The sequence below is a fragment of the Rhinopithecus roxellana genome, chromosome 3 (assembly GCF_007565055.1).
Source record: "Rhinopithecus roxellana isolate Shanxi Qingling chromosome 3, ASM756505v1, whole genome shotgun sequence".
In the NCBI taxonomy this organism is placed as follows: Eukaryota; Metazoa; Chordata; class Mammalia; order Primates; family Cercopithecidae; genus Rhinopithecus; species Rhinopithecus roxellana.
In genome coordinates this window covers 163,083,839-163,096,094 of record NC_044551.1, presented here as the reverse complement: position 1 = coordinate 163,096,094, position 12,256 = coordinate 163,083,839, and the positions used below count along the sequence as shown (strand labels likewise).

Here is a 12,256-nt window from a genome sequence, read left to right as displayed (position 1 = left end):
GGTAGATCACCTGAGGTCAGGAGTTCGAGACCAGCCTGGCCAACATGGTGAAACCCCGTCTCTACTAAAAATACAAAAATTAGCTGGGCACGGTGGCACGTGCCTGTTGTCCCAGCTACTTGGGAGGCTGAGGCAAGAGAATCAGTTGAACCTGGAAAGCAGAGGTTTCAGTGAGCAGAGACTACGCCACTGCACTCCAGCCTGGGTGACAGAGAGAGACTCCATCTCAAAAAAACAAAAAGGAGAGAATAAATGTTACTACTCCATGGCAGAGTAAAATTCTCCAAAACAGAAAGCCTTGCCTTTCTCTCCCATATCACACAAAATTAAAATATGGCTGTACAGCATAAACACATGATAAACTGTATTGTGAATACAAATATAATTTTTAGAATCGATAAGAACAGAAACTATTTACAATTTTTTAAAGGATAATACTGATATGAGACAACTTGGCTTTTCTATACCCTGTCAATTTTAAGTCAAACAACATGTACTTACGTTCTGAAACTGTGTAAAGGAGGTTCTGGGGCAAAGGAGGAGGTAGTCTTGTTCCCACTGATGCAAGATTGGGCACTGCACTTGTCCCAGGCTGGTCACGGCTGTTTATCAAGCTTGATTGTGTTATGGGTGGTCCTACATACAGATAACAAAAAGTGAAAAGTACAGCATTAATATTTCCTAATACAAGTACTAGGCCAGGAGCAGTGGCTTACACCTGTAATCCAGAACTTTGGGAGGCCAAGGCAAGCGGATCACCTAAGGTCAGGAGTTCAACACCAGCCTAACCAACATGGAGAAACCCCGTCTCTACTAACAATACAAAAAATTAGCAGGGCGTGGTGGCACATGCCTGCAATTTCCAGCTGCTCAGGAGGCTGAGGCAGGAGAATCACTTGAATCTGGGAGGCGGAGGTTGCAGTGAGCCGAGCTCGCACCATTGCACTCCAGTCTGGGCAACAAGAGCAAAACTCTGTCTCAAAAAAAAAAAAAAAAAAAAATACCATCGTAGGCCAGGCATGGTGGCTCATGCCTGTAATTCCAGCACTTTGGTAGGCCCAGGCAGGCAGATCACTTGAGGTCAAAAGTTCGAGACCAGCTTGACCAACATGATGAAACCCCATCTCTACTAAAAGTACAAAAATAGGCTGGGTGTGGTGGCACATGCCTGTAATCCCAGCTACTTGGGAAGCTGAGGCAGGAGAATCACTTGAACGTGGGAGGTGGAGGCTGCAGTGAGTCGAAATCACGCCACTGCACACCAACCAGGGCAACAGAGAAAGACTTCGTCTTAAAATAAAGAAAAACATACCATACTAGTACTAACTTGGATACTCATTTAAAATACCTAATTTGGCTGTGAACAGAATTAAGGAATTTGATATATGCAAGCTTAAGCACCGCAAGTTGTATAATTAATTAAAAGAACATTACTTGTTCTAGAACAGACAAATCTAAGGTGAAAAAAGGCAGGACAGGTTGCCTCTACGGGTGAAGGTGGAGAATGGCTGAGAAGAGGCTTCAGGAAACTTTCTAGGGTGATGGTAAAGTTCTACAGAATTCAAGTTAATGATAAGCATGCTTATTAAGTGTACTGATGTCTGCAACATACTGTGAAAAGCATGAACAGTAAAAATGAGAAACAGAAAGGTATGTGCTAACATAAATACAGTAAATGCTAATTGTAGAACCTAGACGGTAAGTACACAAGTACAATTCCTTCAACTTTTCTATTTGTTTCAAACTTTTCACAGCAAAATGTTGGGAGAAATGGTATTTTTGAATTTAACTTTTAAATAGATATGTTCCCACATTGAGATAATGTTCTTTATTTTAGAATTTCCATATATAAAACGATGTTGCTTTATCTGGGAAATAAAATCTCAGCTTGAGCTTCACAATTATACTGTTTATGTGATTATATTAAATATTCACATATGGGCTGGGCACGGTGGCTCACGCCTGTAATCACAGAACTTTGGGAAGCTGAGAAGAGCAAACTGCTTGAGACCAGGAGTTCAAGACCAGCCTGGGGAACATGGTGAACGCTGACTCTACAAAAACGTCCAAAAAAATTTAGCCAGGCATGGTGGCACACGCCTGTAGTCCTACAGGAGGCTAAGGTGGAAGGATCCCTTTAAGCCTAGGAGGCAGAGGTTGCAGTGAGCCGTGAGCCAAGATCTCCCCACTGCACTCCAGCCTAGGGCACAGAGTGAGATCTTGTCTCAAAAAAAAAAAAAAGAAAAGAAAAGAAAAAAAAATCACAAATGCTACGTTAAAAAAAAAAAATGTTTCTATAGGCCAAACATATGCATTAAATCCCTCCAAACATTTACCAACTTTAATAATAAAACATATTCGTTTATTTTTTGGGACAAGGTCTTGCTCTGTCATACAGGCTGCAGTGCAGTGAGGCCATCACAGCTCACTGCATCCTTGACTTCCTGGGCTCAAACAATCCTTCCACCCCAGCCTCCCAAGCAGCAGAGACTACATGCACCCCCCGACATGCCTGGCTAATTTTCGTGTTTTTTGTAAAGGCAGGGTTTTTGCCATGTTGCCAAGGCTGGCCTCGAACTCCGGAGTTCAAGTGATCCACCCACCTCAGCCTCCCAAAGTGCTGGGATTACAGACATAAGCCACCATGCCCAGCCTAATTTGCCATCTTTTAATGTTAAATGTCTTCAAGTAGATAACGTTTTATATCTTTGCATACATGAAAACAATTCATTCCATAATTTTTTCAATTACTTTTTAAAAATTTAGTCTTACTTCTATTTCTACTATGTTGGCAACTGTTAATAATGCTTTTTAAATGACCATTTTAAAACATTTCTTACTCCTAATTTTGGTGGATGTGATAATGTCATATTGATTTTTAGTAACAAAAACAAAAAGTCCTTATCAGAAAGGAGATCCATATTGAAGTACATACTGGTGAAGTGACATGACATTTAGAACTTACTCCAGCAAAAAACAAACCAACCCAAAAAAAGTGTATGGGAGAGAAGTGAAAATAAATGAGACAAAACAGCAGAATACTGATCATCATTGAGGCCGGATGATGGTACATGCAGCACACATACTATTCTACTTCTAAAAATGTCCTTAATAAAAAAATTTTTTTTAATATTATTTCAATATTCTTGAAGGGATTTTCTTTAGAGACCGGAAAATTTCATAAAATTGCTACCATGTTTTTTCTCTGACATCTTAAAAACTAGCTTTCTTGGCCAGGCGTGGTGGCTCATGCCTATAATCCCAGCACTTCGGGAGGCCAAGGCGGGAGAGGATTGCTTGAGGCCAGGAGTTCAAGACCAACCTGGCCAACATAATGAGACCCTGTCTCTAAAGAAAAACTAAATAAAAATAAATAAATAAATACTGGCTTTCTTAAGATGATAACTAGATTTGACTGCAGGTCAATACAGGTTAGGCCTCTACACACAAAATTTACACTGTGGTAATACAAACAACACTATGCAATAATGGATGGAAAAAAGAAAAAAATAGCATCTTAATTATGGGAATATATTCCAAATTATATTATTACTCTATTTCTCAAACACTTTAAACAATTTAGCTAAAAGGGATGAGGTTCTTCTAAATAGAACACTAAAGAAAGAAAAATTCAACGAATACATACTTACTTGGTATGGGAAGCACAACGGATGGTGGAGGCTGACCATGTCCTTGGGGAACAGGAAGTCTCATACTGTGGCCAGGACCTGGACCTGGGCCCGGACCCGGGCCTGGACCCGGGCCTGGGCCTGGGCCTGGACCTGGCATTGGAGGCATTAACATTCCAGGAGGTGGTGGAGGAGGAAGCCCAGGAGGAGGGGGTGGGAAAGGAATCATACTTGGCAGAGCAACTTCATCAACAACTAGGGGATCATTTCCATGATCAAACTGACAAAGGTCACCAAGTACACAAAATCCTCTTTCTGTGGAATAAAAAATAAAAAAGGAATCTTATTATCATCTACTTAGAGCTCAGAAAACAATAAAACATGTCCCTGAAAAACCCACCAATCTCATTTACAAAGTGGTTTTCTCCAAGGAATCCAAAGTCTCAATGTTACTCTGTTAAGCATCACATATCCCCGAGGTAGAGGCAGATGTACTCTCTACTTTTTATACTATGATACTATGACTTGTTGAGACAGCAAATAAAAGTCAAGAACAGGTTACCAACTACCATTATACTAAACCATTTGCAATTAAGTTTTCATAATAAAAACTCAGATATTTTAAGCAAATATCAACTTAGCCAAGGCTTGGGGTAGGGGAGAATAAGGGCATTGATCTAGATTATTTACTCTCAATCTATTCTCATTACATTATTCTAAAGCAACCATTATTGCTGTATCTGGAAGTTGAAACTTTTAAATATTCAGGTGGACATTATGTACCAGGTTATCATTTGCAGCACTGTTCATAGTAGAAAAATAATAGAAACATCCCAAACATACATCAATAAGGAATAAGTTAAACACATTTGTACATAAAGAATACTAAGAAGTAGGGCCGGGCGCAGTGGCTCACACCTGTAATACCAGCACTTTGGGAGGCCAAGGCAGGCAGATCACCAGGTCAAGAAATTGAGACCATCCTGACCAACATGGTGACACCCCATCTCTACTAAAAATACAAAAATTAGCTGGGTGTGGTGGTACACACTTGTAGTCCCAGCTACTCAGGAGGCTGAAGCAGGAGAATCGCTTGAACCTGGGAGGTGGAGGTTGCAGTGAGCTGAGATCACAGTACTGCACTCCAGCCTGGTGACAGAGCGACACTCCATCTCAAAAAAAAAAAAAGAGAAAACAAAGAATACTAAAAAGCCTAAATAAATATTGAGGAAGCTCTTTATGTTTTAACATAGGATGAATGCCAGGAAATACTGCTAAATGAAAAAACATTATGCAGAAGTATGAGTAGTATACTAGTATTTATGTTAAAAATGTGGGGAAAATATGTGTATGTATTTGCTTATGTACGTATGCACAGGCTATGTTTAGAAAGATAAACAACAAATTGATAACATTACCTTGATAACATTACATTGATAACAAATTGATAACATTACATTGGCCTTGGGAAGGAGTACTCTGTGGCTGAGAGATTAGGGCGAGAATGAGGTAATTCTTGAATTATAATTTGACTCTATTTCCTACTTTAAAATAAGTAAAATGTAAAAACATATGCATTCTATATTTACAGAAAAAAATTATGATGTCTGTGACTTGCCTGAAATAATACAGGCCACAGAAGTGAGTGGGAGTATACATTAAAACAACATTCCCCATGAGTTGGTGCCTATTTAAATGATGTAATAGATACGCTGGGGTTAAGCATATCATTTTGTCAGCCTTTATGAATATATAAATACTTCCACAATAAAAATTTAAAAGAAATACACACATACCAATTCATTCATTCAAATGGAAAGTTGGCAAATCAAACTTGTAAGTAACTTCTACAAATTCCCAGCACCAAACACTATTCAAAAAAATGATAATTCCTGGCTAGGCATGGTGGCTCACATCTGTAATCTCAGCACTTTGGGAGGCTGAGGCAGGTGGATCACCTGAGGTCAGGAGTTCCAGACAAGCCTGATCAACATGGTTGATCTAATACAAAAATCAGCCGGGCATGGTGGCTCACGCCTGTAATCCCAGCTACTTGGGAGGCTGAGGCAGGAAAATCGCTTGAACTTGGCAGGCAGAGGCTACAGTGAGCCAAGATTGTGCCACTGCACACTAGCCTGGGGGACAGAACAAGTCTGTCTCCAAAAATAAATAAATAAATAAAATTTTTTAAAATTACAATTACTAGCATCTATGAAATTTTATGGTAGACTATGGTATACAGTGTTTTAAGTAACAATGAGAACAAGAAAACAAACAAAAAATCTAAAAAAGGGTAAAAAGTAAATATTCTCTCAATGAGAGCCAAACCATTAAATCAAACAAGTAAATAAGCATATGGCAAAAGAGATTCTCCTCCCCATTCATCCCTTTTAACAGAACTTGGACTATAGGCACGGCATAGTGGCTCACACCTATAATCCCAGCACATTGGGAGGCTGAGGCGGGCAGATCACCTGAGGTCAGGAGTTCGAGATCAGCCTGACAAAAATGGTGAAACCCTGTCTCTACTAAAAACACAAAAGTTAGCCAGGCATGGTGGCACGTACCTGTGTGTGACTTGCTGGAAATAATACAGGCCAGTGAAGTGAGTAGGAATATAGATTAAACAGCATTCCCCATGGGTTTGTACCTACTTGAGAGGCTACTCGGAAGGCTGAGGCAGAAGAATCGCTTGAACCCAGGAGACGGAGGTTGCAGTAAGCCAAGATCGAGCCACTGCACTCCATCCTGGGCGACAGAGCGAGTCTCTGTCTCAAAATAAATAAATAAATAAAATAAAATAAACTGAACTATAACTAAAAGATATGCAATATATGCAACGTTTGCTTTGCTAGTACTTTTGGACACAATATGAGAAAAGGGGTTGATTTTTACCATCATAATCTCTGCATCGCCTCTTTGGTGGTAGGTTTCGACCAAAAGAATTGGAAGAGCTATGATTGTTATAGTAATTAGACCAACTCTCAGTTGTGTTTTCAGAGTGGTGAGCAGGTGCGATCACTGTAACAGTGCTGGGAATAGACTGTGCCCCAGAGGAATACTGCTCAGAAGAGTTTGGAGGTGGTGCAGACACAGGTACATAGGAACTCTCCAAGTCATTCCTTTCACTCTTGAACTTCGATCTTTCCCTGTGCTCTGTTTAGAGACAAAATTAAAAACAGAAAACAAAGAGATCAGATATTTCATGTTCTTTTTTTTTTTTTTTTTTTTTTTTGAGACAGAGTCTCGCTCTGTCGCCCAGGCTGGAGTGCAGTGGCCGGATCTCAGCTCACTGCAAGCTCCGCCTCCCAGGTTTACCGCCATTCTCCTGCCTCAGCCTCCCGAGTAGCTGGGACTACAGGCGCCCCTCACCTCACCCGGCTAGTTTTTTTGTATTTTTTAGTAGAGACGGGGTTTCACCGTGTTAGCCAGGATGGTCTCGATCTCCTGACCTCGTGATCCGCCCGTCTCGGCCTCCCAAAGTGCTGGGATTACAGGCTTGAGCCACCGCGCCCGGCCCATGTTCTTAAACTATGTTTATTTTCTCACATTGAAAACATGAAAATGTTGGGTGCAGCACACCAACATGGCACATGTATACATATGTAACAAACCTGCACGTTGTGCACATGTACCCTATAACTTAAAGTATAAAAAAAAGAAAGAAAACATGAGAATGTTGAATTAAACTTATCTAGCTATCCATATTTCACACTGCTCTCTTTATTAATATATCCTAAAAGCGGGGACATCAACATGTGACACATCTTGGGCAAGCACTTGTACAAAATCATCTTTTATAGTATCAACATTAGTTACACTTAAAAAAACAGTCAGCTTCGGCCGGGAGCGGTGGCTCAAACCTATAATCCCAGCACTTTGGGAGGCCGAGACGGGTGGATCACGAGGTCAGAAGGTCGAGACTATCCTGGCTAACATGGTGAAACCCCGTCTCTACTAAAAAAATATACATAAAAAAAAATTAGCCGGGCGAGGTGGCGGGCGCCTGTAGTCCCAGCTACTCGGGAGGCTGAGGCAGGAGAATGGCGTAAACCCGGGAGGCGGAGCTTGCAGTGAGCTGAGATCTGGCCACTGCACTCCAGCCTGGGCAACTGAGCGAGACTCCGTCTCAAAAAAAAAACAAAAACAAAAACAAAAACAAAAACAAAAACAGTCAGCTTCTCCACAGATATTTGATAAGGTTATCTAAGAACTGACTTCCAAACTTGTATCTCAGAAAATGAGTGGTTGGGATCCCAATAATCTACTTATTTTATCTTTTTAATTTTATCAACTTCAAGCACCCTTCCAGCTTATCAATTACTTTTAGAAAACCAAATGAACAAAAAAGAAAAGCAGGCAACCCTCTCCCTCACATGATAGCTTTATTGATTAAAGGACATTTGTATGTATTAAACAAAATGAGTTAAGTCTAGACATGTACAATACTTGAACAGCTCCTTTTTAATCAAACTCCCTTGATTCCATCCCCAGAATAGAGCTCTGTTTTCTAACAAAATGAATATTGAGTTTCTTGAGACAATTCCGGTTTTTATATTGCTTAGACAATATTAAACGTACATCTTTCTTTAAGAGAATTTCTTGCACCCTTGTGATAGAGACAGATAAACAACTACAGAGTTTTTAGGGGGACACTCATCTACTCACCAACATTCCTATTTGGATCCCGGTCTTTGCTGCGCCCCCTACTTCGGCTTCTACTACGACTCAGGCCTCGGCTTTTACTCCGACTCTTACTCCTGCCTCTTCTCCAGTCATACTTCTCACGGTACAATTCATTCCGCTCATAGTACCGGTCATAGTCTCTCCACTTCCCGTCTTCTCTTTTTTTCTCACGTGTCCTATAATATACAGATATAAAAGCCATATGCAGGTTATAGAAACCAAGTCTGCAAACAAATCTATAGTATAATACTATTCTTAAGTCATAATATCTACGCTTTTTTAGAAAGTTGCAAAACTACCACATAATTCCTCTAATCAAATATATCCAGAGAAAAAAAAATCCCTCCTGCAATTATGGGTGGGGAGAAATGAAAAAAAGAGGTGAATCCAAAGTATGGGGAGGGATGAGCAGAGGAAAACAGAAAATTTGAACTAGAAAAGAAAAAAGGCTCAAAACAAAGTGTTCCTAAACAAAGACCAATTTTTGATGTTAGGTTGATTATTCAATATACAAGTTGTACTACTTGTCATAAAAAATGCCATGGATGATTTTAATACTGAGCACCCCTAACCAAATGGAACATTTCATTAATATTCTCTAAGGGGACTGCTCCCACCCCTGAGCTCTTGGGGAAAACACATAATAATGACTGTTTATAAAAGGAACAGAAAGTAAAACAAACAAACAAAAAAAACAGAAAGAATGAAAGCAAGAAAGGTAACAACTTTCTTTAATGAGTTTACAGAGAGGAGTTAGTATATATATTAAAAATCCCTTGCAAGGCAACTAAAAAGTGAGTCATCAATATCTTCCTAATTAAAGATAAACACAAACCTTCGTTCACTAGATTCTGAACGAGTCTTCTGGGGACTAGGATACTTCTTTTTTCTGCCATCTCGCTCTTCCTCTGCTGGCTCCTGAAATACCTATATGAAAATATTGATTAGAAATAAGAGTAGGGCCAGGCACGGTGGCTCACACCTGTAATCCCAACACTTTAGGAGGTATAGGTGGGAAGACTACTTGAGGCCAGGAGATTGAGACCAGTCTGAAAAACACAGCAAGACTCCATCTCTACTAAAAATAATAAATAAAATACATTAGCTGGGCATGGTGGCATGCACCTGTAGTTCCAGCTATTCAGGAGGCCGATATGGAAGGACTGCTTGAACCCAGAAGTCGGAGGCTACATTAAGCCATGATCACACCACTGCCCCACAGGCTGGGCAAGAGAGTGAGACCCTTCTCAAAAACAAACAAAAAAGAAATAAGAATGGTCCCTCTTGGCTGGGCGCAGTGATTCACACCTATAATCCCAGCACTTTGGGTGGCTGAGGTGGGCGGATCACTTGAGGTCAGGAGTTCTAGACAAGCACGGCCAACATGGTGAAACCCCATCTCTACTAAAAATACAAAAATTAGCCAGGCGCGGTGGCATGCACCTGCAGTCCCAGCTACTCGGGGGGCTGAGGCAAGAGAATCATTTGAACCCAGGAGGCGGAGGTCGCAGTGAGCCGAGATTGCGCCACTGCACTCCAGCCTGGGCAACAGAGCGAGAATCTGTCTCAGAAAAAAAAAAAAAAAAAAAGGATAGTCCCTCTATAAATTATGAAATATGTCCATCTACCTGATAATATTTCTGGCACAAGAGAGGGCACAAGTAAATACACTGAAAAAATAACGTCAAATCATACCCAAAAGAGTCAGGCAACAGCAGAAATAAAAAAGATGCTCAGATTACTCCAACAAGCAGTACGTTAATTTTTTAATGTTAATTTAAAGTAGGGAAAGGTAGTGTAGGAGAGGTATAAACAATTCATTCTTCAAATTAAAATAAAACAGCAAATCTCCAAGTACCATATAGTAAAATGGTTATGTTTTCCTCATTATGAAATATATATACATATATAATTAATTTTAGTAGCTCTTCACATTTTTTTCATAGGAAATGTTTTAGGAAAAAATGGTTAAATTAATGAATGCTATAAAACTAAGTAATTCATGTAAACTATGGAAAAATTGCATAGGAACTAATGGAAATATTAAGGCTTTCTCTCAAAGCCTAACAGTCAAAATTGACCAGAAATACAAAGAAAATAGTGATTTTTATTTTTTTATTTTATTCTTTTTTTTTTTTTTTTTTGAGACCAAGTCTCAGTCTGTTGCCCAGGCTGGAGTGCAATGGCGCCATCTCGGCTCACTGCAACCTCTGCCTCCCAGAAAACCAGTGATTTTTATTATTGTCCTTGAACAAGTTTATCTGAAACCAAATATACAGTCTTTACTAGAGAAAGGTGAAATAAAGTAATTTGCAAAAGTGAAACAAATACCCATCTATGGAGAATCTCACTGACAAATACACAAATCGGGAAGTGAGTGAATGGACTTAGGAGATAATTTAATAAAATTCAGGCAACATAAAATGGCAGCCACAATATGGCAACCATATGGCAGCAAAATCACTACACAGTCACTAGATTACATTTAAAAATCACTCTCTATCCTAATTCACAGGAAATACAGAGGATGTATTATTCCACTGGGATGCAAACAGCAAAATCCAGACAGTAAAAACTCTACAGGACAAATGATTGAATTTCTTCACAAAATAAAATTTAAGGAAAAAGATGAGATAAAGAGGAATGAAGGCAGTGTGCTTCATTAATCATGGCACATGTCTACCATGTTGTTTTTCCAGAAGCAGGATGAGTTGGTGCCAATGATCCAAATTCTCTTACCCTGGTGATCAATAGTCTAACTAGAAAACCACTAATGGAACCCAATATAGCCGAAGACCAAGGAAGAAAGTTAAAATGGGTAATCCCTAGATTTGCTTCTCTATACCCTGTTCAGAGCAACTAAGCACAGACCAGAAAAAGACAATTAGCCAAAGATGTGTGCCACCTCAGACTCCTTTCCTACTCTATTATCTAACAGAAATACTATAAACAATTATGTTTATGCACTATTAAATGAACTATAATTTATTTCAGTAATTACAATTAAGTTATGTATAAAACTCAGAAAATGAGAAATGCCAGAAAGTTGTCATTTGGGGTAGCTCTACACAGAAACTGGTATTATCCATTTTTCACAATTCACAAAATTGTATCTACAAAGACACAAATAAGACAGTATAATGGTTTTGTTTTGTTCTTTAACTGTTCTTTCAAAACTCAAGATAGGCTGGGTGCAATGGCTCACAACTGTAATCCCAGCACTTTGGGAGGCCAAGGCAGGTGAATCACCTGAGGTCAGGTGTTCGAGACCAGCCTGGCCAACATGGTGAAACTCCATCTCTGCTAAAAATACAAAAAAATTAGCTGGGAGTGGTGGTAGACACCTGTAATCCCAGCTACTTGGGAGGCTGAGGTAAGAGAATCGCATGAATCCAGGAGGTGGAGGTGGCAGTGAGCCGAGACTGCACCACTGCACTCCAGCCTGGTCAACAAGAATGAAACTCCATCTCAAAAAAATAAATCAATAAACTCAAGATAATGCAAATTTTCTCTTATATTCAAATCAGCTGCCTCTCAAACAGATCCATCTATACCACTGAAATTCAATGACTGTAAAAAACACGTCACAAAAAATTTTAACTTATAAAAAACATAATCTATACCATAGACCAAAAATTATATACTATAATGTACCAAAGAAAAATTTCTGTGAAAGTTCTCAAGAAAGATTTCTTCCAGCCCGGGCGGAGTGGCTCATGCCTATAATCCCAGCACTTTGAGACGCCGAGGCAAGCAGGTCACTTGAGGTCAGGAGTTTAAGACCAGCCTGGCCAACTTGGTAAAACCCCATCTCTACCAAAAAAAACAAACCATACACACACACACACATACTAGGCAGGAGTGGTGGCAGGGCCTATCATCCCAGCTACCCAGGAGGCTGAAGCAGAATAATTGCCTGAACCTGGAAGGTAGAGGTTGCA

At 39.7% G+C, this 12,256-nt stretch overlaps 1 protein-coding gene across 2 annotated transcripts in view; it reads right to left on the bottom strand.

Moving 5' to 3' along the window:
- RBM27 (RNA binding motif protein 27) overlaps positions 1 to 12,256 on the bottom strand; it is an 89,164-nt gene that overhangs the window by 53,192 nt on the left and 23,716 nt on the right. For both annotated transcript variants that reach the window (XM_010378205.2, XM_030927468.1), the window contains exons 4-8: positions 9,151 to 9,242; positions 8,298 to 8,491; positions 6,525 to 6,785; positions 3,651 to 3,944; positions 502 to 636 (exon numbers count right to left, since the gene is read on the bottom strand). In XM_010378205.2, coding sequence (XP_010376507.1) covers positions 502 to 636; positions 3,651 to 3,944; positions 6,525 to 6,785; positions 8,298 to 8,491; positions 9,151 to 9,242 — 976 coding nt within the window. The remainder of the gene's footprint in view (positions 1 to 501; positions 637 to 3,650; positions 3,945 to 6,524; positions 6,786 to 8,297; positions 8,492 to 9,150; positions 9,243 to 12,256) is intronic.